The sequence below is a fragment of the Acomys russatus genome, chromosome 17, assembly GCF_903995435.1.
Source record: "Acomys russatus chromosome 17, mAcoRus1.1, whole genome shotgun sequence".
NCBI classification, from domain to species: Eukaryota; Metazoa; Chordata; class Mammalia; order Rodentia; family Muridae; genus Acomys; species Acomys russatus.
The window spans coordinates 16,178,025-16,204,847 of record NC_067153.1 but is presented as its reverse complement, the minus strand read 5'-3'; the positions used below and the strand labels follow the sequence as shown (position 1 = coordinate 16,204,847).

The following is a 26,823-nucleotide window of genomic DNA, read 5'->3' as shown; positions in this document are numbered from 1 at the left end:
ACACACTTCTCTCTCTTGGGATGGTTCCACTTCCATTATTAGCAGCTGTCTTTGGCAGGTGTCCCATGACTCTGACATCTCCATCATCTTGGGGTCTCTAAGATAATCCAGGCTTCACCTTCACAGCTTCACACAATGCTCTCTCTGGGCTTCCATGCAGGGACACCCCCTGACATGGCAAGACACATCAGCAGCTTTCCTTAGTGATGGAGGGAAATCCCACAATCCCTTTCTTGTATCCTTGATTTTAAAGATGAAACCACATGGCAAAAGCTGCCATGTTTTGCTGCTTGGTAGGGCTGTAACTTGGCCCTGTCACTCAAAGACATTTCGTCAGCTTTCTGATTTTAATGGCTTCACTCACTGCTTAAGCTTTTCTTTAATTCCTTTCTACATGTTGGAAAGCTTATCTAGGTAGGTTCTTGCCCTGAGGTCACCACCCTCTCTATCAGGTTTTTCTTTAAATTTTGTATCTCCTTGACCTCTGGACTTGGCACCAACATTACATTTCCTGGTGTCCCTTTTCTCCCCAAACTGTATATGTTGTATTTTTCCTTGCTCAGCCTGCTCCTTCTCATTATATATCTGCATAAGAGTGGCCACTAACAACTATATAAGACAGTCAATACTGGGCTGACTTGAAATCTCCTCTTCAATTTAGCCTCATGCAGACTTTTTTGGGAAAGGACAGAAAGCAGCCACATTCTGCACCAAAGTATCACAGAACAGCCCCTAGCCACCTGCTGATAGTCTTCCCCTTTGAAACCTCTTGAGCCATCATAATCGACAGCACTCCCAGCATCACTATCTTCCATAGCCCTACTTGGTATGGTCCATTAAGCTGCACTTATAGCTTTCACTTAAATGCTTTCCTAATCCAAGCTCCTAAAGTCCACACACATGCTGCCAACAAGCCCTGGTCAGGCCTGTCACAGCACTACGCCCTCCCTGGTACCATCTTCTGTCTTACTTACTGTTCTATTGCTGTGAGGATTTACCATAACCAAGGTAACTCTTATAAAGGAAAGCATTTAACTGGGGCTTGCTTACAGTTTCAGAGGTTCAGTCCGCTATCCTCATGGTGAAAAACAAGGTGGCATGCAAGTAGAGATGGTGCCTGGAGAAGTGCCTGTGAGTTCAACATTTGGATCCACAGGCAGCAGCAAGAGGCAGCAACACTGGGCCTGGCACGGGCTTTTGATACCTCAAAGCCCACCCCCACTAACATACTTCCTCCAATATAGACGCATCTCCTAAACCTTTTCAAATAATGCCACTTGCTGATGACTAAGCATGAACATATATGAGCCTATGCGGGATATTCTTATTCAAATTACCAAACTATCCACTGGACTGGCCACTAACCTACCCCAAATGTCCTAGGGGACTAATTATCATCCTCACCAAATGGGATCCACCCCTAGCCAACCCTTGTTCCTCCTTCCAACCACACCAGTGTGCCTCCCACTCTTTGCACTGTAAAGACCTGCTCACTAGCTAGCTGGGCAGCTATCAATTGCCATGTCTTTTTTACTTCAGCAACCCAGTGTCTGGGTACATACATACACGAACACATTTCATGCATTTCATTAAGTTGAAATGGACAAGAAACAAAAAAAGTTTTTACATCTTATACCCACAACAATCTTCATAAGAGCAGCAAAGCTAACAAAAAAACAAACGGTTCAAGAATATCAGTGCCAGAGTTATACCTCTCATCTTAAATATATGGACTTCAAATTCTAGGGAAAAAATGGTTGCCCATGGATGGAAGAAGGAAGGCAATCAGGTGGAGCTGGAGTCGGAGTTGCAGGCAGTCATGAACCAACCAATGTGGCTGCTGGAAACCAAACTCTTGCTTTGGAAAAGCAGCAAGTACTAAGCTATCTCTCCACCCCAACTTACTAAATATTCAAACTGAAACTGTGGAGATTTTGTTACATGTAAAGTATGTAAGTTATAGCTAAAAGAGGAATTAACATGCTATCTTTTTTGTTTGTGTGTTTGGCTGGCTTTTTCAAGACAGGGTTTCTCTATGTAGGCTTGGCTATCCTAGACTCGTTTTGTAGATCAGGCTGGCCTCGAACTCACAGAGATCCACCTGTCTCCCAGATCTACAGGTATGTGCTACCACACCCAGCACTAACATGTTTTCCCAAAAATATTATCAACTTTTGTTCCAATATTACCAGTATAACCTCAGCCATGCACACCTTTCCACTGATGTAGGACTCACGTGACAACATCTGCATGACTCTAGCAGCCCAAGAAAATGCTTGGTTTCTTCACTTTTATAGTGGGGAAGGAAAGTGGACAGAACTCTTCTCAGTATCAAAAAAAAAAAAACAAGACCAAAGAGTAAAACATTAAGTATTAACAAGAAGCCTTGAAGGGCCAAGAAGCTAGCTCAGCAGTTTAGAGTACACACTCTCTTGCAGAGGACTAGAGTTTAGTTTTAGCACACATGGCAAATGGTTCGCAACCACCTGTAATTCTAGTTCTTTGAGTTCAGCACCCACCTCCCTCCCTCCCTCCCTCTCTCTCTCTCTCTCTCTCTCTCTCTCTCACACACACACACACACACACACACACACACACACACGCACATGCACACACATGCACACACACACAAACTAAAAGTAAAATAAATCTTTCTTAAAAATGAAACATTGGGGATCTCTTCAACTGCCCTTACTAAAAACTTGAAAGGAGATTTTTAAATATTGGGGCTTTTGTTAAACAGTTTATGGCCATGGTGGGGAAGCATTGTCAGCTTAAGTAATAATTTCATTTACAGTATATATGTATATGTATGCATATACATATAGACTTATATATACTGTTTTAATTTTAAGCTTTGTTGTTGCTCTTGGTTATATCCCAGAATTTCTTAGTTATTTCTCCATTGCTGTGATAAAACACCATGATGCAAAACATTTATTTTGGCTATGGTTTCAAAGGAGTCCATGATGGTGGAGTAAAGGAATAGCTGAGAGCTAATATCTTGATCCACAAACCACGAAGCAGAGAGAAAACACTAGGAATTGCATGAATCTTTTTAAACCTCAAACCCCACTCTCACTGGCACACCTCCTCCAAGAATGCCACACCTCTCAATTTTTCTCAAACAGTTCCACCAACTGTGGTCCAACTATTTGAATATATGAGCCTAATGGGGTTTATTTACATTCAAACCAACACACAGAGGTTGAAGGTAAGTCCTTATTGCTGAGAACACCACACACTTTAGACAAAAGAACTAGAGAACACTAACTGTATATGACTTGAAAGCCTTTACGCTTAGGACTGGCTTCCATAATATGCACATTTCGAAGAGATTAGTTCCAAGGAACTAATACTCCTAAGAAGCTATGAACAACAAGGACAATCAGCATGGCAGAATAACGCTCAGGGTGCACGAGTGGCACTCACATTTTGGTGCTAACAAACAGCTCTCTACTTGGACTTAAGACCCTATTCAACATAAGGAAATCATGTCTGATACTGAGGATCTAACTACTCACTATGAGGTCATGGGTCTCAGAGGAGAGCTACTACTATCACCTTATTAAACCAGCATAATTCTTAACTGCATTTTAAATATTTATTATTATACCCACAGTAGGGTATAGCTCTCATTAGTCATCAAAGAAGCTTCTCTTTGCAACAGAGACCATTACAGAAGACTACAACAGAACAAAATACAGAAAGCATTATCCCAATTGGCATATCTACAGCATTGTCTTTGCACTTAAGACCCAGGGAACATTGAAGGAGAGAGGCTGGAAAGACTGAAAGCGCCAGAGGGCCAGGAAAATTGCTGTGCAAATGTGCCTCCTACAAATGACAGACAACTTTTACCCATGATACCTCAACAATATGGCTGCCTAAACAAGGACATGCTGACATTGAAGAGGTAAATCTTAAGGCGCTTCACCCACAGACAAAGCAGTCTTATGACTACTGAAAGAGGGAGAATTAGCCTCTCCCAGGATGACCTCCCAACTAGTGATCCAACACCAAGTGGCCATGCCTGAAATTATATCAAATCGAGCAGGTCATGTCTACCTATTTAGGTGTGTGAGTGTGAGTGTCTGTGTGTGTGTGTGTGTGTAAAAACAAAGAAAGTGAGGCCACGATTTCAAGAGGAATTGGGTTTGGGGCACTACATGGGAAGGGCTGGAGGGAGGAAAAAGGAGAAAAATGATGCAACTGTATTTTAATGTAAAAGATAAACCTTATTTTTAAAAGAAAAAAAAACTTTCAAAGAAAGAAATGAAATGACCTAGCACTCAAGTCTCTGCATCACACAAAGAAAGTGGGTGGCTCTAAAACACCATCCCCACCCAGGCAACCTAGGTAGGCAATAGAGTCTGAGAGAAGACTTAACATGATCTTTTGTTGCCTAATTAAAACAACGAGTGCATTGTTTTAGTCATAAAGAAGCGATTTTCAGACTTCTCAGGTCATTCCTACCAAGAGATTCCTGTGAATTACATGGAAAGTGGACGGTGGATGGTAACCAGTGCAGAGACCTGGTGCTTCCCTGGGTTACAATGACCTCACACTCTGGCAGATGAACATCCACAGCTTTATGTAAATACAAACCACACAGTACCCACAAGGAAAAGAACAATTACAAAGCAAAAGAGGCTGATTTTTAAAAACCGTCCACCTTTCCTTCTAGCTTTACTTACTAAATCTTTTAGCACCCCTAGTGGTAGGCATGTATTTTCCCACTAGGCACCCAAACCAGGGGTGCAGGAAGTATCATCAGTTTCTGGATGAGCAACAGGAGTCACAGACCTAAGCAGCTTGCTACGTCATGAACTAGATCAGGAAAACCCAGACTTGGGCGCAGGTGCACTCTACCTCCAAGCTCAGAGAATCATTTCATGCAACGAGGGCTGAAAGAACTGATATCAGCCACGGTAGTCAGTAGCTCTGATGCATAAATGTGGCCTGTGTCACAGAAGGGCTGTCCATTAGAAAGAGATACCCCAGAATAAAGTGGCGGCAGAAGGGATCAGTTCAACCTGTGTGGCCCTGGCATCATTCTTCTCTGTTAATCAGAGGCTCCATTAGAAAACATGAGACTCTGACTCTTGTCTCCTGTAGAGATGACTAAAGCACAGGACTAGTGAGAACCTAAAAACAAGACCCTGAGAGATGAGGCCGGTGTACATGTAGGGGACCAGTGAGAGACTCTTCCACAGGGGCTACCATGCTTTGGTGGGGACCATCCTTTCCTCTTGCTATTCATTTCTCTGGCGCTCTCTAAGACAATCCAAGCTTAAGCTCCAAGTAAGGCTGTCTACATAGACTAAGGACACAGTAGGCAAAAATGTAAGAATTATGATAAAGTGCAAGCAGTTATGGAAGCAAAGAGTTTATAAAAGACTGTTGGCTCCAGTCTCCTACAAGCTCTTGGCCTCTGCACCTACAACAGAGGCTCAAAGGCTGCAATGGCTGCCTGGGCCTTCAACCACATGGCTCCATCTCTCTACACCCACACACTACCCTCTGCTCTCTGTACTCAATGCACCCAGAACCTGCTCTTCAGTTGTTGGGGCGCTTGGCATTCCATTGGCTCTCTTCTCTACAGCCTGCATCCAAGGGTCACTTCTCCTAGGTCGTTCCATAGTCATTCTATATTGAATAGCAGTCCGCACGCCCTGCTTTACTGATTGAGTTTAAGAACTAGGAAGCCCATAACGCTGTATATAGAAACTGAATCATTTCATACTTAGATTTTTACTTTCATTCCCAAGTTCCCTTGGTATTTGAGATGGTTCAAGATCTCCATTGTACTACAGCATGTCTTTATTGATTTTTACCATGTTTATCATCTGTCTCACTCACTGGGCTTTCAGCCTCCTGACAGTGGATGTTTGTACTCTCTGCTTGCTGTCACTGGGGTTGTCTAATAGAAGACTTGCTTTACTGAATAGTCAAAGCTGCTAACAACTGCAACTCTGCTGTTCTGTAAGCTCCTTCCCAGGCTGTGGGCACTGGGCAGCCAGAAGCTGTGTTCAGTCACTCTTTAACCTTCATGACGCTGTCACTATGTGTGACATGTCTGACTACAGGAGATGAGGGGGAGCAAGACAAGGGAGCTGCTGCCTTTGGGGGCTCATCACCTAAATACAAGTATGCAAATTAATAATTATAAGATGTGGTCAAGAACCATGAGTGACACAGTGCTGAGTGTGAAGGTGATGGGTGGGAAGGGGCGTGGCCCTGGGCTGCCTTATCAGGAAGATCCCAGTGGGAATATGATGTTCAGTTAAAATGGACAGTGAGGAGGGGGTTACTGAGGACACGGAGACGGCTTTTGGGAGAGAAATATCCACTGTCTCTGTAGAGCCCCAAGAACCTCCACAATAAACCATAGTGTGTTTTTGTTCCTCAAAAAGGTCTGTCAACAGCTCTGGTCTAGTAGCTCCTGAACCTGTGAAGGAATGCTGAAATGCCCACCTCCTCAAGAGAAAATGAAATCAGACTTAGCCTACCAATAGAAAGCAGTACAAAAGCTAACACACAAATCACTGTTAAGTAAGCTTTATGAAGCATAGGTCATTTAATCTGTTCAGGACTTGTTCAACCTTATGAGTTGTAAGATACCAAGAAGACTCGGTATTTATTACTAATCATTTTTCATAACACATAGTGCTAAAAATGAAAGAGTTAAGATTGCATACTTCCAAATCTCTAGTAAAAGTATTTAAAGAGTAAACCAGTAGTTAATGCACAGGGACAGAACAAAGCAACTGCTCTGGTGGTGAAAATGTCCTGAGATGGGGCCCAATGAAGGAGAGTTGTGCATGTAAAAGAAAGCCCTGGGACACAAAGGCTACAACAATTAATGAGGGAGAACAAGAAGTAACAAACTGTCCATAGCTAAGGACATTGTTTAGCAAGTCATGGATCACCACCTTAATGCAACTGCTAAGACAGCTAACCACAGCTAACCTATGGGGTTCACAACCACCAAGACTGAATACAATATCAAAGTGTGATCATAACTACACAATCATATCCACATAAGTTTTACTTATAATCAAAGACAAAGATCAACTACAAGTCACTCCCAGATGATAGAACTGTGGAACCTCTAGAAAGGACAGAGGAATTTTGGAAGGTCTGGTAAACTCTGTTCCTTGTCTTTGACTATGGTGACTTCTTCTGTTTCTTCATCTACTAGGAGCTCCTGGTTCATCCTTTGACTATGAGCAGATGACCTTCTAGATACAGCCTGGGAACCAGATCCTTTCTAAATTCAAGGGACGCCAGACAATGGAAGAAATGGAGTCCAGTGATCCTTGCTCAAGCCCATCCCTGCTCAGGCCCTGGTTCAGGACAACTGCTTGACGTGCTATATGCTGATGGCACAGGGACAGAGCTGAAGCAGAGGAAGAAGGACTGGGACACCCCATTGCCCTGCCCCAGCTGAGATAGAAAGGTCAAGGAGTTGCTGCCCATGGGCTGCCTGCTGTGGAAGGACAGGGGGTACCCAAGGTGTTTGTGGGGAAACAGCAGAGCATCTGCCTCCAAGCTGTAGCAGGAGGTTATATTTAAGGAGATGCTGAAACATGGAAACATGTGTTCATCCACAGAGGACGGGGACTCTGAGCCCCAACTCCTGCTCTTATGGATATACAAGGTCACCATGACAATTGTTGTCTTTGCATTTCCCAACACCTGCTTCATCAGCTTCTTAGGAGCTGGTTACAGCTGCTCAGGTACTTTAAAGAGTTTTATATAAAAAATAATGCAATAACCAAAGAACCTTAAGCCACTACAGTTGGATTCTGGCATTTGGTCTACATCTGGACACAAAGCCACAGCAATGGAAAATTCTTTCAGATACAAGGCAACTTGTTTGCAGTGTCAGTCAAGTAAACACCACTGCCAAATCAAACTTTACATATACCTAAGGCTTGAAGGGATACTGAAGTGCTTACAGAAGGAATTTCCATACGCCTATACTGTTATTAGCAAAAATATATACAGGAATAAAGTAGAAATGCCTCATGACTATTTACTCAGTCTTATTGAAAAAGGTGATTTTTGCATAAGTAAACTTTTAGCAATTTTTTGAAAAAGTTACTTTATACATTTTTTCAGAAAAGTAGTGTTTATCCTTTTTCTACAATGACACTCTGATATTCTCCATGCCTCTTTGCCCTAAGAACAGAATGCCAGAGAGAGAGAGGGGGGCGGATTTGGTTGCCCCTTGGTGATTCAGCTACATGTACCTACTCTTGCCAGGTACAGTTAATGGGTGCTGTGATTTTGAGAACCATGGTGTGCAGAGGAGCAGGTACAAGGCCCACATACTTGGTGTGAGGCCAAAACCACAGGCTAGCAGGCCAATGGTGCCCCATACCCACCACAAAGGCAGACAGTTGCCAATATCTGAATATACCTTATTGTACACAGAGAGAAAAAAGGGAGGCTGCAGCTATGGCCAAGCAAAGTGTCTCATGCTGGAGCCTATCCTGGATTATGTAGAGGGTCTAATGGCATCTGAAGAAGGAAGCATGCGGATCAGAGTCAGAAGGCAGATGTGATGAAGCAGGGACAGACTGAAGGACACCGCACTGCTGGCTCTCAACATTGAAGGAGGAGCTCCTAAGTCAAAGGGTATGCAGTCTACACACTACAAAGGAAGAAGCAGCTCTTTGCTCCCCAAGAGTTGGATGACAGCAAGACCATAGACTGTGGGCCTCCAGAGGCATGATGTCATGAGCACAAAACTGCTCTAAGCCACTGAACCTTTGGCAGTTTGTTATAGCAGCAGAGAAAACAAGCCTCAATTACAAATGTGCTAAGAAGGCATCTGCTCCAGGCTGTACAGCAGGATGTGTTGGTGAACTCTTCTGATGAGTTCATTCTATTCAACAAGGACAAACGGGACAGGCGCACACGCACGCGCACGCGCGCGCGTGCGCGCGCGCGCGGACACACACACACACACACACACACACACACACACAGTCTAGTGAATCAGTGAGTTTAACTAGGGTTATCTACAAGAGCATGGATGGGTGGTTACTTACATGAACCTGGGCAATTATGCACAGCCACACCACAGAAAATCTCCCTGAAACGGCTAACCATTAAACATCCTCAGGGAAGAAGAGGGCTTAACACACATTATAAAACTCATGTATTCTCACCTGTTTGCCACAGAATGTCAGTGGGCCCAGTCTTGTAAGGGATTCTTGCATATAATTATGGCTACTGTTTCAAAACACCAATAGCTGTGTCATGCCAGAGGATGGAGTTCTAAACACCCTTTGACCTGCTCTGAATTCTTGCTTCTAGCAGGCCAGCCACACAAGGTTGCCACCTACAGCAAAGAGAGCATCCTGCAGCTAGCATCACCAGCTCTTTGCTGCTAGGGTTTTGCAGAGGCACAGCTCATAGTGTGAGCATCTGCAGTATCTGTGCAATGACAAACTAGAACAGAAATAGCTATAGCAACAAGAATATGGTGTTAAGACATCTCTGTGCTTTAAAAGCTGAACTTCAAGCAACTGCAGACTTAGCCTGCTGATGACTCTCTGTAATTAGTGCATCAGTTTTTATACAAGGAAGAACAGATCAGCATGGGGCAACAGTGCAGAACCAAACAAAAGAAGAGGAAAGAGCCTATACTGAGGGGGCAGACACTGTGCAAGGCATCCATCTGCATAAAAATGCTACCTCACTTCATTTGAGACCTCAGTGTGCACATCAGGCAAGTGAGCTCACACGTAGACATTGTGCAATGGCCTCAATTATTCTTCACAGATCTTGTGGTCCAAATAATTCTGACAAAAAGTGCTTCATATGGACCCAAAGAGTGAACATATAAAATGATCCTCTTGGGCCTTGGCATCACAGCCACACACAGCAGCCTACAGTACCTATCACCTGCCCCACCCACCTTTGCTCTTAGCCTTCTTCCCAGGGTAGGAGAGGAAGGAAGGGTGAGATCAGGACACTGTCCTACTGGTGCAGACTGCTTGCTCGGCACCATGCTCTTCTTGTGTGCTCCTTCTTGAATATGGTTATTCTGAGAAGTTAGAGCCATGGGTGTACTTTAACCCAGAGCCATTTTGCTTTCTCTTAGAGGACAGGAAGGGAAGGAAAAGGAGGAGGAAAAAAACCCTCACATCACCTGGAATATTCCAACCAATAAGCAGCTACAAGAGCTCTTAATATGAAATGGAGAAAGGAGAGAAGTTACTTTCTGAACTCAGCTGATTTCCAAACTCAATTCTGCCTAATTATTACACATGGGCTTGAAGCCTGAAATGGCTCTTAATAAATCTTACCAGAAACCTTCTTCCTGAGTGGGTAAGCTAGGTTGAGCTAAAGAAAGTAAAGACTCTAAGGAATCAGCACAGCTCCTCAAAGAACCCTGTGCTTCAGAACCAAAGGCTTCCCACTTGATTATGTAATTGAAAAGCTCCATGGGATCCACCCTCTCAGCAGCTGGAGGCACTCTGAATCAAGTGGAAACCTCCAGGCTCCACATCATGCATATCTTTGTAAAAGGCCCAAGTCTGTGGTCCCACAGTTTCCCCCTAAATTCTTGTGTACCATTGACTGATCAAGCTCCTAACAGATCAATTCTTCACTTTGTACATAATTGAAGTCAAACTTTTATAAGTAAAACCTTCACCCAGATTGGCCTATCCTTTCTAAGTTACAGTAATGAGCTCCTGTGGGAAAGAGAATGGCAACAAACAGAGATATATCACTTTAAATAAGCCAATAAATGTGAAAAATTAGACTCACAAGCAGGTGGAAGAGAGGGTGATGACTCACTATATTTTTACTTCATTAAAAAATGCCCAAGAAGATTCATTTAATAGTGAATTCCTCAATCGTGTTTAAAATATCTAATTCACAATCACTTGATTTAACACAATTGTCTGAGATGGAATGGTAAGGAAATAAGTGGCATTTTTAAGTGGGGCTATAGTCTAGCCTTCCTGTACAAGGCCTTTTACACTGTGCTTTTCACTTATCCACTCCACAAAATTGTACTGAGCATGAGTGCTGCTCTGAGGCTGCACATACAAACGAAACCCCTGCTTGCCTACAGAAAGACACAAGAAACCCATAAACAAGGGAGAAGGAAAAGCCTAAAGAAAAACAGGACAAGCATGCAGACAGGGCATGAAGTTGCCACCGGGATGGCTCCTCCAATAGTGGAGACAAGAACCAATGAGACAGTGTACCTGAGAGAGACAGCCAGGGAGAGAAGGAAAAGACGCAGACAGGTTTGGACAACTCGGTGAGACTGCAGACACGTGGTACCCAGGAAAGACCCACTCAGAAATGCTCTTCAGGAAAGACCAAATCCCTGTTGGGAGAAGGGAGCATTCTGGATGAGGGCACTACGCACTTAACAGGCCTGATAATGAGACCCACCTATGTGTCCGGGATATAAGAGTCAAGGAAGGCTACAAAAGATGAGGAAAGACAGAAGCTACAAGGACCACACAGGCCCCTCAAAGAACTTGAGATTTGCTGGGAGGCTGAGGCAGGCAGATAGATCTCTGACTTCAAGGCTAGCCTAGTCCGCAGAGTAAGAGTTCCAGGGCAGCAAGGGCTACATTCAGAAAACAACAACAAAACACTTGAGAGTTGGCTCAGAATGTGCGCAGCTGTATTGGAGGCAGAACTGTGGACCCCAAAGTAGAGATCTGGCCTCTGTTTCAAAGGGTTAGTGGGTGCTGGATAGAGAACAGACCCTGGGGCAAAGGGCAGAAGTGGATCAGTAGAAAAGAGGTCACCCCATGCTCTGAAAAACAAGGATGGCAAGGACACTTCCTCTCCGCTGTGCTCATGCTGACAACTAAATGAACTATGTCCTTTCATCAGGTCTGAGATACCTATTTTTCACATCTTATCTGTGAAATTGAAATGTGTCTAAAAGCAGGAATGACTTATAACAGCTTTTAGCAGTCATGACAGACCATGCTGTACATGCAGGTATAAACACGGTCCTACTGCTCATGTCATTTGAGGTATGAAACACGCATTTCTGGCATGTGCATGCAATTTGATTAGCATTCCAAAATGCCTTCAAAAAAACTCTGAGGACAGTGAGGATGTAGTTCAACAGCAGAATGCTTGTTCGGCCCCAGCATCAGCCAAACCCTTTTATTTGAATTATCATACATGGTATTGGGCGTTAGTATGGTATTTTCAAACAAAGTGTGATTCTTTTTTATGTGTAATCTAAAGAAGATTCACCAAAACTATTTTAAATAAAAGTCCGTTTTGTAACTAGTTATGCCCACCACAGTCATAGACAACAGAACTGTAGGCCATAAACATGACAGAGTCACACTTTCACCTCTGAGGGAGGACCCTGATGCTCTCACACTTTCACCTCTGAGGAGGGACCCTGATGCTCTCACACTTTCACCTCTGAAGGAGGACCCTGATGCTCTCACACTTCACCTCTGAAGGAGGACCCTGATGCTCCTTCTTCAAAGAACAACCTGCGTAAAGGCATCAGTGCAGCAGAGAGCTGAGTTACAGCAGGCCACTGGCCCGTCGAGAAAAGGGCGGGCCATACTCTGAACAGTTCAGCTGAAAGTGGAATTCCAAAGCTCTCAGAAAAAAATGTCAGAATGTCCAGGTGAGGAGGCCATAGGCACTCTTCCAGAGTCCCAGAGAATGTCAGAAATTAAGCTAGCAGGGCAGATGTGACAGCCTGGGGGAAATGTGTGGAGACGGGGTAGGTCATGCTCCGTGCACCTGAAGGTATAGGTAGCCACCTGGGTGAAAGGCCTATGATGTGATGTCCTTGTCACACTCAAGCAGAGGAGCTGGATTCAAACAGGAGCACACCTTAAGAAAATCATCAAATGTGTTCTCTATGTTTATATACACCCAAGGAAACTCTGATGAAACAAGTATGTTGTTGTTACTGCTGTTTTTCCAATGAACAAAAGCAAGACAGAACAGTGTTGTAGAAAAAAAGGGGAGGGCACTGTGAACTATGGGGCAGTGGATGGGTTAATTGATCACATGGAAGAGAACATGACAACTTGCTAATGGGTCTTTTCTGAATGAGAACAAGGTGGTCCAAACTGACCTAGTGTCTCACCAAAGCGGGTGAAAATGGGTAGCCATTCACCAAGGCTGGGTCAGCAGTCGAAGGCCCATACCAATTCCATACAGCTTCCAGTTTTTGTTTCGGTTTGATTTGGTTTTTCTGTTTGCTTTGTTTTTGTTTTTTGCTGCTGTTGTTCGTTTTTTTAACATTTCAATTAGGTTTGTAGAAACAAAAACAGAAGATGAAAATGTGGCAGAAACTATTTGGCATGCAAAACTTAAAATATTTAGTAACTCATTACACTGCCTGGCTATACCACTGGCTCGCAGATAACAGGGCATGTGGAGGAAGAGCAAGAGCTGGTGGGGAGCAGTGGAATGTGGGGGCATCTCATCAGTCATCTAGACCTCCACAAGCTGACATGCAGTGGGCAGCTAAGCAGGACTAGGGCTTGGGTAGCAGAATGGGACATCCCTGCATGGAAAGCCTCCACATAAACAGCATTACAGTCTACAGGAAGAAGATCAGGAAACATGAAGCATGGTGACCTCCTTGCAGCATAAGAAATACCACAACAGAGTATAATTAGCCGCGGTTCCATGGCATGGAGACAGAGAAGTCACCTGCCTTAGTAACCCTGGTAACCCAGCAGAGAACAGGCAGGCAACACTCAAACCCAGGTACTCAGTTCTACCTACTCTATGTGGGTTCTCAAGTAAAACTTAATTCTTCCTCATAAGATAATACACCTTAGACTAAATGGCCACTGGGGACTTTCAAGCAGTGCTTCCTGCTGGGTATGAGGCTGCTCTATGGTTAAAATCTGAGAGCTTCGCCAGGGCATCCAGGACATCAGTAAGGAACACAGGTAGTGGCCAGGTCAGATCACTACACACTGGTCAGATGCTCATGGGGAAGAGCCAGGGATGGAAGCAAGGATGCTTTCATGACTAACACTCCATGAGCAGAGGTGAAATAATCCAATGAAAAACCCAAAAGTCTCATTACAAAACAAAAGCAGACCGGAATAACATGTGATAAAACTGTATTAATTAAAACCGTATCTTTTAAAGCAATAACCTAAAACAAAATCCATCAAGACAACCCAAAATCTCAGAGTGAAGCACAGCATCTTAGGGAATTCCAGGCCAGCAAAATTAGATGGAAAGATCTTAGTCAGCAGAAAGCTATGTTAAAATGAAGATTCCTATCACGCTGCATACACTAAAACAAATTTTAAGAACCTGAAATTTCATAAATGTTATGAAACCATCAATAAAACTTAAGGCAAAAGAATTCGTTCTGAAACAAAAGAGGTTTCTTTTACCACGGAGAACCCAGAGAGGGTAAACACATAAAGGAAAATATTGACAAATTTAAATGAGCAAAGCTCTTTAACTTCTCTCTATAAAAAGAGACTGTAAGATATAAAAGCAAATGATAACCTGGGGGAATATTTATAGAGCCCTGCAAAGCACTAAGGTCCACAGAGCTCTATGAAACCAATGAGATACAATAGGAGAGCTACAGAAATCAGTAAGGGACATAAAACCTTTCCAAAGTCTCTACCTTATGCATGGTATCTGAGAGAGAAATTCAAAGCTTCTTAAATAAAATAAAAAAGGGAAATAAGAACATGCAGTCTAAAGAGAGCTACAGCAGGTAGCCAGTGGTGCTAGGGTGGCTAGCCTCAGCCCAGTGCTCTGCTTAGCCACCAGCCCTCAACAAGAGGAGTGCATGGCAAAGGCCAAAGGGAAACAGATGGCACACGCAGTAGCCTGGGGGCAAAGAACCAGCTTCCGGCAAGTCACATTCCACTCCAGCTGATCCTGCTTGCTGTTGCTGCCTAGAATCGCAGTGCACCACAGCTGAGAAACTAGGGAAATGTTAAGGCCTCCTTGTCTCTTCACTTTTCAATGTAATAAAGTTCCCAAAAGTGACAGGAAAAAAAAAAGAAGAAGAAAAACTGCAAATTTCTATAGCTTTGTTGGGAAAGATTCCATGTTATTTGCGAGGCTACTCCCTTGCAGGGAGGCCACACTGCTGTTTCTGCTATACTGCTCACACTGGTCCCTTCCCTCCACATACAAAGCAGCTGCCCAGCATCGTGTGAGTAAATGGCTTTCCATGCCTTGACCTGGATTTCAGAATCAAACTTAAGACAACTGCACCCTTCTAAGTCTCCATGAATGCCCTCCTAATGCTGTTACCACAACTCAGGGGACAATGAGACTTCTGTGGCTCTGGAGCTTGATGGCCTTCATGAATGCAGGCTTTAGGGAGAAACAGGCCATTGTGTGAGGAAACACAGCTCCTGCAAAAAGACTAGGGTAATGCAAGATCAGCATGGTCATTCTTTGAGAAGGTGAAAAAATAGTAAGTAGCTATATGTTGCTAATGCTTTTATTATCCCTGTGTGATGGCCTATATTATTGGGATTATACCTTTGTCTCTTTGTAGTGACTGAACCTAGAGTCTCATTCACACTAGAAAAGCACTCTACCACTCAGCACACCCAAACAGGCATATTTTCCATTTTGCTTACAGCTTTTACTGTTTTTTTCAGAAAGTACTGTTCAACAGTCATGGCTGTGCCACTGGTTCAGCATCCCTCAAGTCCCTGACTCTAATCCTAGTGCACCACAACTAAGCATTTAGCCTTTCCCACTAATCCCTGCAAGCTCAGTCTGACTCTTCCCAAGGAACCAGGTCGCCCACACACAGCAGGACTTACTCCCAGGACGGACAAACCATGTTAGCAGGATATGACAAACACATCCTCTCCTAAGCTCCAGGATTAACATCAACATGGAACTTATTGTGATTTGTACAATAAACCCTGATTCTTATATCTAGTTATGCTGCAATAAGAATCTATTGAGAGATTGTATTAGTCTTGTAACATTAGGCATTCCCAAGTCCCTCCCACAGCTGAAGGTTCTAATTCAATCAACACTTTGTAAGATCTTGGCTAGTTTGGCTGCCTCCATGAAGCCCATACCAGAAGATGTTATGGATGCTGTGTGCCTACTGTACACCAGAACGCTGACCCTTGAACCACAGGCTTCTGCGTTCCCCACATCCAGACACTTACCTTCAAATGCACACCAGCTCCTGTGTTATCCCATCTAAATAACCACTTGAAACAAGAACCTATCCTTCTGGCTTTCTTGCCCCTGGAGGCTACCTTCATGGCTCTCACACACAGTAACTCATATTGTTTCTATTTTAGGTTAAGCCCTATTTTAAACTGAACAGTAGGAATCCTGAGGTAGCTTTAATATAAAAGCATCAACTCAAAAAAAAAAAAAAAATCATGCTGGGTACCATCACACTTATCCTTACGATCAGGAGCAAGGTCAGATAGAAGGCTAAAGAAGACAGAAACTTCCAGAACCAAGCATTAACAGCTTACTTCCTCCAGCAGCCTCACTCTCCCTGGCGTCAACAGCACATGCTCACGTATCCCAAAAGAGTTTATGCAGAGCATCCTGTAAGTGAGGCACTGCTTAGCGCCGCCCACGCTGGAAAGACAGAGGACAGGACCTGTGTTCATTCAGTGTGTGCATCCTACAAAATACAGTCCTTTCCTCTACACGGGTATGGATGGTCTCTGCTGGTCTGGGCATACCAGCTTCCAGCCATACATTTACAGGTCACTGGGGCTCAGGGACTCACCATCAGATGTGTGAAGGAGCTTATGGCTTTTCAATGTCCCTTTGGATTTGAATTTCTTGCCACACATGTCACAGAGGTGGGTCTTCTCAGTGCTGTGACGATTCATATGAGCCTTGAGGTTACTCTTGCTACGAGTTGCATATTCACACAAAGAACATTTGAAGGGCTTCACACCTACCAAGGAAAAATGTACAGATATATATTTACATGTGTCTCTGCATATATGTGTGGGGATCCAGATGAACAACAGCCATCTGAGCAGAGCAATGCACTTGCTGATTCCCAACATGCCCCACACGTCCCAAATCTGGCCTACCTCACCCTGCTCCACCCTAGAGAGACACTGCAGAGTCAGTGAAGGTCTCCAAGCCCCTGCTTTCTGACCTTTCTAGTGGCCCATCAACATTCCACAGTCTGTCAGTTCACTCCTGCTCAAATGTTCTTGCACACTGAATCAAGTTGACCAACTCTGCTCTCCCTACAGACTGTTAACTCTCTGAAGAGAGACACCCTGCTCAACTTAAAAAGCGATCATTAAATCCAACTAAATAAATAAGTAAATCCAGCTGAGTTAAATAAAATTAGAGGCCCCATCAGTCTTTGCAAAAATCATGGGATCGGGTACTCAGGGTCAAGCATGAAGGGATATTCCTGTTCATAAGATAAACAAAGCCATACAACACTGGGTGTTGCTGTGTGCCAGTAACTCACATTGAGCTACTCCCAATAGAACTGCGCCTACTCTGCCTGTCTTGCTTTCACCCACTGAGAGCCAGCATTAGAACAGCTGTCATGGTTCAGCTCAGACTCATTCTTGACCACGCTGAAATGCTAAACCCTCTGAGCAACATAGGCCTGGCGTGTGAATAAAGTTCCACGTGTGACCAAGATCTATGACTGTGCACAGAGCCCAGGACTTCTCTTTATGTTGTCCCTTCTTTTTGTCTTCATGTTTCCCTCCTATTTGCCTATTGCTGTTCTTGTCCTGTGCTTTATTTTGGGAGTGAGCTGAGAGAAATAATACCCATAGTGCAATGCAGTGATTAGCTCCAAAGAGTCCCAGATACTGTAATATGGGTGAGTGGGTGTTTTTGTTTTTTATCCTTTATAATTCCATCATTATAGAAAAGTTCATAGACAAGTGAAAAAAGAGAATGCCATGACACTCCAATACAAAATGGCAGCCTTGAACTTTCTGACCGTTTATCAGAATTCTGAAGTGTTTTAAAATAAGGGGTTTCGTTCAAATGCTCAATATGGAATAATAACGCCCCATCCCCTGTGAATGCAATAGTGCTAGCTACACATTCAGCCTGGACACATGCTTAGCATCCTTCTGAGGAATTTAGATGATCTCCCTGATCCCTGCAGCAAATCTCAAGGCAGTTTATATTTGCATCTCGTGTGTAAGTGAACTGAAGGTCATGAAGATGGAATATATGTCCCATCCTGTGCCACATCCATGGTGAGGGAAGGCTGCAGCATGCCCTCCCACTCCAATCCTATGTCTGCCACATAAGCATTACCACCCAGAGGAACAGATTTATGATCCTCCGGCTCCCATCTCCCTGAATTTTCATCAGTGTCCAGTCCTTGGTTCTGTCTCTGGCCATCCCCAGATGGTTGCCACAAGCACCATTCCAAGGCAGAGGCTTCTGCCACCTTCTCTGCTGAGAAAACTCCTAGCAACAAACTCCTTCAATGCCCTCAGAAAATAACGTATGTGTATGCACCACACCGCACTCTTCCATTCTTGCCTCCACATAGGAAGTACAAGTTTCTCCCAGTGCAAGTCAGTGAAGATGTAAAGACCAGGGTTTGGAATCATGCAGCATGGATCCAAAGCCCAGTCTCACTACCTACTGGCTGTGCAACGCCTTGTTTTCCTCACTGATGAAACTTAACTGGCTCTCAGGTCCCTGAACACACTGACCAGGGTATCGTGAGCAAAGCAAAAAGTGCACTGCCTGGGGCCCAAATGCTCATTAAGTGCTAGTGAACAGGGAAGCAGTGGCCTCAGCACTGCCTCAGTCCCACAGCCCTCTCTCTTCGCTGAAGTGGGAGTCTCCCTTCCCACCGCTCCTCCCGTAGGGCCTGCAATGCATAGTACATTATGCAGAATATTTTATCATTCCTCTTCCTCTCCCCTTACAGTCCTGCCTATAGTGCTAGGCTCCTGGTGAGCAGGAGAACACTAATATACAGGACTAGTGGGGCGCTTGTGCTGTTTGTACCTTCCTCATGCCCAAGGGGCAACTAGCTCCTCTAAGAGCAAAGAATGAAGCAGGGACAGGAGACTCTGACTTCCAGCTTGCCAGAATCTTGGCAAGTGGCCACCCAACACTTCTATTGCTGGTCGAGCATCCCTGAGCACAGCCCTTCTGCCTATCTGGATAACCACATTTACACTCAGCCTTTCCACCTTCCAATCCTCTCTCTACGATATAAACAGTGACACTCCGCACTGACAAAATTGCACGACTCCTACTGCCCTCTTCACTGCCAGCCATTCACGGTTTCACTGTTCTTCAATGCCAGTTACAACTAGAACATGGTGGTGGGAGCTGGAACTGCCCAGAGCGACATTTGGGCTTTCCTGTTCTCAGAACACTAGTTTCCTAGTAATCAAAGTATGATCATCTATTTCACCACAGTTACAACCAGAGCTGAGTAGTAGCCACAAATGCAACTAAAGCCCCGCTTTTCATCTCTGATCTCCACTGGCTGGTACATGCATCTCAACATGCTAAAGAACCGCTGACAACAGGGCATGTAAAGGTAAACGTCCTTCTATGTAGTCCCAAAATAAAGCACACAGCACATATTTAAACAGAAGCTCCAGACAGAAAGACAACTCACCCTCATGAGCCCAGATGTGCCGCTGAAGGTCTGAGCCATTCTTCATGAAATAGAAATCACAGTATGGACATTTCATGGCTCGCTTTCCAATTAGCCCTTTGAGCTGGACTCGTCTCCCAAGGACCTCGGAAATGGTATTCATGGAGACCTCTGACAAAGAAGGAGTGTGATCAGAGAGGACAGGGCATTCTGTTCTTCATGTAAGAGGAAAAGAAACTACAGTGGGCACTTCATAGCTTGGTGTCACAAGGCAGCATTCTTACTGAGAAAGCTAAACTTGAATCTGATCAGGCAGTAGAATGTGAGCAATGGAGAAAACACTGCTCAGCAATGACCAGACAAATGTGGAACACAGGCTTTTTATAGGAAAAATAACTCAGATCTTCTAGAAGTCACTGGTGTGGAAAACAGACAGCAGCCTGGGGGCTCTACAGAATACAAGGCGTGTAAGTGACATGACCGCTAAAATACTGCAGCTCAATTCAAACACCATGTACAAAAAATCTTAGATTGATTCGGGGTATTTTAAGTGGCCACACACAATACCCTAGGATGCAGTAAGAATCATGGTTAGTACTGCTTTTTATAGATCCCTTGGAGGTCATGCTAAACAAAAACATTATTTATTGGAGATACTTGTAAAGTCATAGGAAAATTGAACTTTAGAATCTACTAGGAAAAAATTTTCATAGGTGGATACATGCAAAAAATGTAGAAGCATGTGGAAGCTGAGATGTGGACTCACGAGCTTCCTTGTATACTTTTGTATTCATGATCATCAGTGCTTTTAAATGCTGTCTTCAGCTTCCACTGACAGCCAGTTAGATAGGACAAAGATTAACACCAGAAGAGCAGAATTACATAACCCATGAGTTCCCACACTGACAAGGGTTCAAGGCTCCAAAACAAAACTGTCAGCTTTTTACTTTTAACAGAGAAATCTTTTTTTTTTCATTTATTTTCCTATAATTTAGACTGCATCCCGACTGTTATCCTCTCCCTTGTGTCTTCCCATCCTCCCTACCTCTTTCACCCTATTCCCCTCTCCTAGACCTCTGAAAGAAAGGGACCACAGCCTATCAGGTCTCATCCAAATAGCTTGCTTCCCCTTTCTCTGGATGCTGCCAGGCCTCCTCACCAAGGGAAAGTGATCAAATTGGAGGTACCAGAATTCTATCAAGGGCAAGTACATGTTTTTCAACAAGAAAAGACAGAGATTAAGAAAGAGGTATATTTTGCTTGCTACTTATTTGTGTAACACGGAGCACCCAGGTCTACTCTGCCTGCTCTACTTAACACAGCAATGGAGTCTGAGGATAAGGTCCACCTCGAAGATCCTATGGCAGCAACAATGACAGCATCCGAGTACAGGTGGTCCCCTACCGCAGTACATGGTGAAGCAAGGCAGACCCAAGGCTCCCCCAAAGTGTGAACATTTCAAATACTGATTTATTCCCATCCTCCTTTTTCATTCCAAGCTGCTGCATCTTACATACAGTATTATCTTCTTTGTTTGTTTGGTTGGTTGGGGTTTTTTTTTTGTTTTGTTTTGTTTTTCGAGACAGGGTTTCTCTGTGTAGCCTTGGCCATCCTGGACTCACTTTGTAGACTAGGCTGGCCTTGAACTCACAAACATTAGTATTTAAAAATTAATCTCCTATTCTAAAATTCATAACCTTACCGGGATGATTGGTCTTGATATGTGACTTTATCAATCGGTCTTCTGAAAAAGATTTTTCACATACAGGACAAGAATAATTCCTTTTATCCTTAATAGGAAAAGAAAGAAAGAAAAAAACAGTTAACTATCTTAAGTCTAGGCTCTGTTGAAGGGTAACTTGTACCCTCACCATCATCATCACCACCACTAGCACCATACACCATTACCACTACCATCAAACACCATGTACTACCACCATCACCGCTACTACCATCATCAAACACCACCGCCACAACTATTATCACTCCCCCCACAAAGCAATCGACACCATCACTAACATCATTACTACGACCATCATCAATGCTATCACCCCCACAACAACCAACAGCAAACGCCGCATCAAAACCAGACGTGCACTATATCCTTCCAGGCCCTTAACAGACAGCCACCTAGCCCTACAGAGCCTAGGGAAGATTCCAGTGTGAGAAGTCTAGGAAGGTAGAGAGGACAGCCAAGAAGCTCGGCCACACACTTTCCAGGGCAGCACTCAAAACACTGCTCGAGGTGAGCTTTTCACATATGATTGAGATTCACAAGCACCCACCAAAAAAAAAAAAAAAAAGCTATTCGTGTTCGCATTATAGGTTAAGAAATGGACTCTAGTCAACGCTCTAGCAAGAAGAGGTGGGAGGATGAACTCGTGAGCCCCCACCACTAACTAAGGAGCCATTTAAACTTGATGGCTTTGGAATGGGGTTGGATCCTTTCTTTAAAGAAGTAGCGTCTGGAAGGCTGACCATGCCCCAGTGGATGGCCCTAGACCCAGGAGAACACGAACAGGACAAACTGGAGTTGGTGGTCATTTAAAAAAGAAGAAGAAATGATGTTAGGAGGTGGGGAGGAGATGGGAGGGGTTAAGGAGAGGAGTCTGAGGTGAATACGATCAAAATACATAATTAAAGATACAGCTTTCTACTATGAAGTATGTACACACACACACACAGGAAAGAACTTGTCATGCACTTTCTGGCCAGCCAATGCCTCTGACTTCCACCAGACAACATGGCCTTGGGGTTTCTCAATGTGCTCCTGTTATTCCCCTCCACTGTCCTTGACACTGGGCTCAAGGTGCCATTTTGGAGAGATTCTCAAGGCCCCGCTGGCATCCTGCAGCCGCCCTCCCACCTCAGGCCCAGCCGCCCTTGTCATCAGAGCCGATGGAGGCATTCGGAAGGGCTTTGAAGGAGTTTACACTGATCTCCCCTGAGTCCTTGACGTTTGATTTTTCTTCTTTTAATCCCTGATAGTCTGAAAGCAATTTATCTTAAGAGCTTATCAGGGGCCCCATTTCTTGATGTCTTTGAAGATTGTCAGGAAACAGACAGTGGGAGAGGGGGCTGGGAGAAAGGCAGACTCTTAGGATTCATTTACTTCTTTTTCAGAAGCTCAGTGTCTTGTGGCAGATGAAACCCAAATACCAAACACACTCAGCAGACTTAAAAAGAACTACGGCTAAAAGAGCCCCCAGCAAAGGCAGGGAACACAAGAAAGCTAGCCACAGGGTTGCTAAGAGCCCAGCCTTTGGAGTCTGTTTGCTCCAACAGAGATGCCTTCAAAGCCATTTGTGCCCTAGAAAGAAGCGGGTGTCAGCATGAGACTGCAGTCAGGGCAGAAGATGCAGGTGGAGCTACTGCATGAGGCCAGGAGCATAGCTTATCACTCAGGTGACCTCATCCGGCCTCTTCCTCACTGTCAGGTATATTGGCCTCCAAAGAAATGGAGAGTCCTGAGGCCCACACTAGCTGGAGAAGATCAACCTGAATTCTCCCACTAAGTGTGCATATCTGACACATACATGCAGCAAGCCCCAGAAGTTGGCACTTGCTCGTAACGATTTCTCAGGAATGGGTCAGTTGCGGTACCTGTTATGTGCCAGAAGCCGTACTGAGGACAAAGGCAGCAGATCTGGGAGCTCTTACAAGTTAGCTAAAGCTAACACAGAGAGCATACCCATCCATGTGAGGAATGCAGAGATGCCGCAGGAAGTAGGAAGGTGACACTTGTGTTATGACAGATTGGAACACAATACCAGAATGTGCTAGATTTAGGGTTGCAGAGAAAAGGCCTTCCTTCTGCTGAAGACAGTTCTGTTTTCCTAGACCACGAGGAAGCTCAGAGAACCTGAGAGATGCTGCACAGCGGGCAAAACACTAAAATGGAGTAACCCCAAATCAAACATACTTTATTATCACATGACCAATCTTACAGTCCTCGAGAAGGAAAATCACTTTTCAGTTCCTGCATTTTTCTCTGTTCACATGAATACACACTGACTGGGTATACCCATTTATTTCTGGAAAGATATATAAAGTAGCTTCCTTCAATTCCTGTGCTTTTCGGCCACTTATTTATTATTTTAGCTTATCCAAAAAGTGTGTATTATTCAGCAAGCACCAAACAAAATAAATCTATGTGTTTCTCAAAGATCTGGGACAAGTATTCTAAACACTTTCTGAGAAGCAGTTACCAGGGCAGCCCCACATGCATGTGACCCTGCTGTGTCCTTGTCAACATTACAACCCTGTGTTCCTGGAGGTGGACACTAGTGGTCTCATTTCCAAAACATGGGCCTAGAAAGTTTGAAGGGCAAAGCTATGCCTTTTCAAAATCTTAAAGCCAACACTCTCAGGCTTGGGTTGCAGCTTCCAGGTGGGCACCTCTCAGGCCTCTGGAGAGGAAGACAAAACAGAAGCAGGGGCCCTTCTTTGAGTAACAAATTCCCAGAGCCCACTTAGAGTTAGGATGACAGCAGGAGGCCAGAGATCTCATTCCTAACAAGTGGTACTGTAACATAGAGGTTCTGGGACATCACCAATTAAATCACTTAGGTCAATAGCTTACACACTTAATTTAATAGGGACCACGGAATCCAGCCACTTAGTAGTTTCTGTGCCCCCTCACACAGCCCCAATACTAATATGCACTGACATGCAAATGATTAACACTGAAACAAAAAACCTGGGAAAGTGATATTTGCCCTGTGTGGGGGTGAACATTACTGACAGGCTCCATTTCAGTCTACTCCATTTCCCTTTTAAGAGAGCCAGGCATGACTCACTCAGATGCTTGCACAACCCTCTAATGGATCATGATCCATGGACCTTGCCCTTCACTGGTCTCATTTAATCTTAAGAGATGAGGGAAGAACTTTATCTCCAATTTGCAAGCGCGATAACCTAGGCTCAAAGAGCCTCAGCAATTTGCCCCCAAATTGCAAAGCCCAGTGTGGGGCTGGAAGTGCACACATCACAACCCAAAGCTCCTTTGCATTTTAGTAAAATCATCTGTTCGCAAGTCTCCCTTTCACAAAGTTTTAATAATTTTTACAATTGCTCTTGTTAGCATTTTATCATAGTAACAAGAAGGAAACCAAGAAATACATGATTTTACATAAAGATTTTGAGCATCCTCAGAATGCCCTATGACCTGGACCAATCCCCATGGACGGCTGCCTGCATTCTTTCACTACCAACCGATGACATGGATGTAGTAATGAGAAGAGGCATTGGGAAGAAACTACACTGGGCATCACTCTTTTTGACTGCCAGATGTATTCTTAGCTGTGAAACAGTGTGAGGGTCACAGAACCTGGCAACTTGCCAGATCATCTCTGCACCCTAATACAACTGGATTACAGCAGGATCTGTAGGCTCGCCTGGAAGTGGAGGATGGTGTTTTAATTTTTGTTCTGCATGGGAATCTGTGTTAAAAGCATGAATACTAAAACACAAGTGAAACCTCAGCCAACATTGCCCAGTGCCTTCTCCAAGGGCACAGGAAAGAAAACCAGGCCTTTTGTTTTGAAGAGAAGCAAAGGAAGGGTTGATCAAGAAAGAGAGAAGGGGAAGCTAGGGACGGATTGGGAGGAGGGGAGGGACAGAAAACTGCCATTTGTGTATAATGTAAGAAAGAAGAATAAAAGCTAAAAAAAAAAAAAAAAAATACCAGAGTGCCTCCGTTGAGCTCAGCAAAGAGGCTTCAACCTGCAGTCCCAGAATTTGGGAGGCCGAGGCAAAAGGAGTACCATGAGTTTGAGGCTATTCTGAGCTACGGAGTGAGACCCCATTTTTAAAAGCATGTATTATCTCAATGGGAAGAAGCACAAATACGGGGGCAAAGGCAGAAATTGAACACTAAGATCTTCTATGAAAATGTGAGCACTGACAAGAAGCAGGACAGTATCTCTTGTGAGGGTAACTGAGTCACACTCCTTGCACTTTGGCAGCAATGTGCAGACATTCACTCATGCATCTTGAGGAATGGCTGCCACTTTGTAGCACAGGAGTATCTACCACATAGTCTCTGCCTACTTGGGCCAAAGTTCACATTCCTACAGAAATTGCCCAAGTGTCCAAGAATCCCATCATTAACACTAATGACCTGCTACCACCAGATAAACAGCATTGGACTGCGAGGAGGCCATGTAATGAAGTCTGCCATCCCTCACTCGTGGCCCAACCACAGACTAGTTATTGCATGATCGAGACTGAGACACCAGACTCTTGTACAGTAGAAGAAATTACTCCTAACTCCTAGTGGTGACTAGGAAAATAAGTAAAAACACAAGCAAGTGGCTACAAGATCAAAGCATCAGCTTTCTGCCCAAGGCTGGTCTCTCCAGAGCTTCTTACATGTTGCTAGAGGTAGTGACAACCATAGTCATCACCATGGTAGTAGAAGAGTGAAATGCCAGTGATGAGTGCACATTCCCTGGGGAGAAGCAAAGGAATGCTAACCCCCTCCTTACAGGACTCCAGTGACAAACCAACGTGCAGGTCCAACAAAGTCTAACTTGGGGAACCAATGAGTTTATTGGACTTACTTACAGAACACAAGTGAGGAGTTACTTAAAGAGTCTGTGTGATCCCAAAGGAGAAAAGTCTCACCCCAGAACTAATGACAACTAGCTAAACAGACGGAGGTCCAAGCATTTCAGTTAACTCCCCCTCCACACACAATCTACACACTCCAGCATCCCCAGAGATCGCAAAGACATGTGCCAATTAGGACAGAATTATACACAGCTAGCTACAGGGTGAAGGAGAGAGTGACTAGGATGAGGTGATGGTCGGATGACCCTCTCCATGCCCCCCTTTCTATGAGAGAACATCAACAGTCAATGTCACTGATCTCAGAGGTCCACTGCAGTTATCATAGCTGTTCTGATGAAGGTGTTGACTGTTACACTCAGAGGCCAGCATCTACAACAGCTGTTTAAAAGTAAGAAGCAAAGCAGACAAAGTAAAGACTAAAGACATCATTCCTGATGCTCTCCAAATGACCCCAACACTCAGGGATGTGGTCAAGAGACTGAGCATTGGCACCTGAGGGAGAAAATAACCAGGCTAGACCAGCAGCCCCAGGATGTTCATAGCTAACAAGCCAAGTCTGAATGAGGAACAAGAGGCAGCATAGGCTGCACAGTCGATTTTTCTGGGAGCAATGGCTTAGCTCCTGTCACCAATGTCACCCGGGCTCAGAGGCTCTAAGTCCAGAG

The 26,823-nt window shown here is 44.3% G+C and overlaps 1 protein-coding gene across 2 annotated transcripts in view; it reads right to left on the bottom strand.

The window, feature by feature from the left end:
• The window catches only part of Zfat (zinc finger and AT-hook domain containing), a 184,462-nt gene that overhangs the window by 72,929 nt on the left and 84,710 nt on the right, over window positions 1-26,823 (bottom strand). For both annotated transcript variants that reach the window (XM_051159571.1, XM_051159572.1), the window contains exons 8-10: window positions 21,288-21,375; window positions 19,607-19,756; window positions 16,748-16,921 (exon numbers count right to left, since the gene is read on the bottom strand). In XM_051159571.1, coding sequence (XP_051015528.1) covers window positions 16,748-16,921; window positions 19,607-19,756; window positions 21,288-21,375 — 412 coding nt within the window. The remainder of the gene's footprint in view (window positions 1-16,747; window positions 16,922-19,606; window positions 19,757-21,287; window positions 21,376-26,823) is intronic.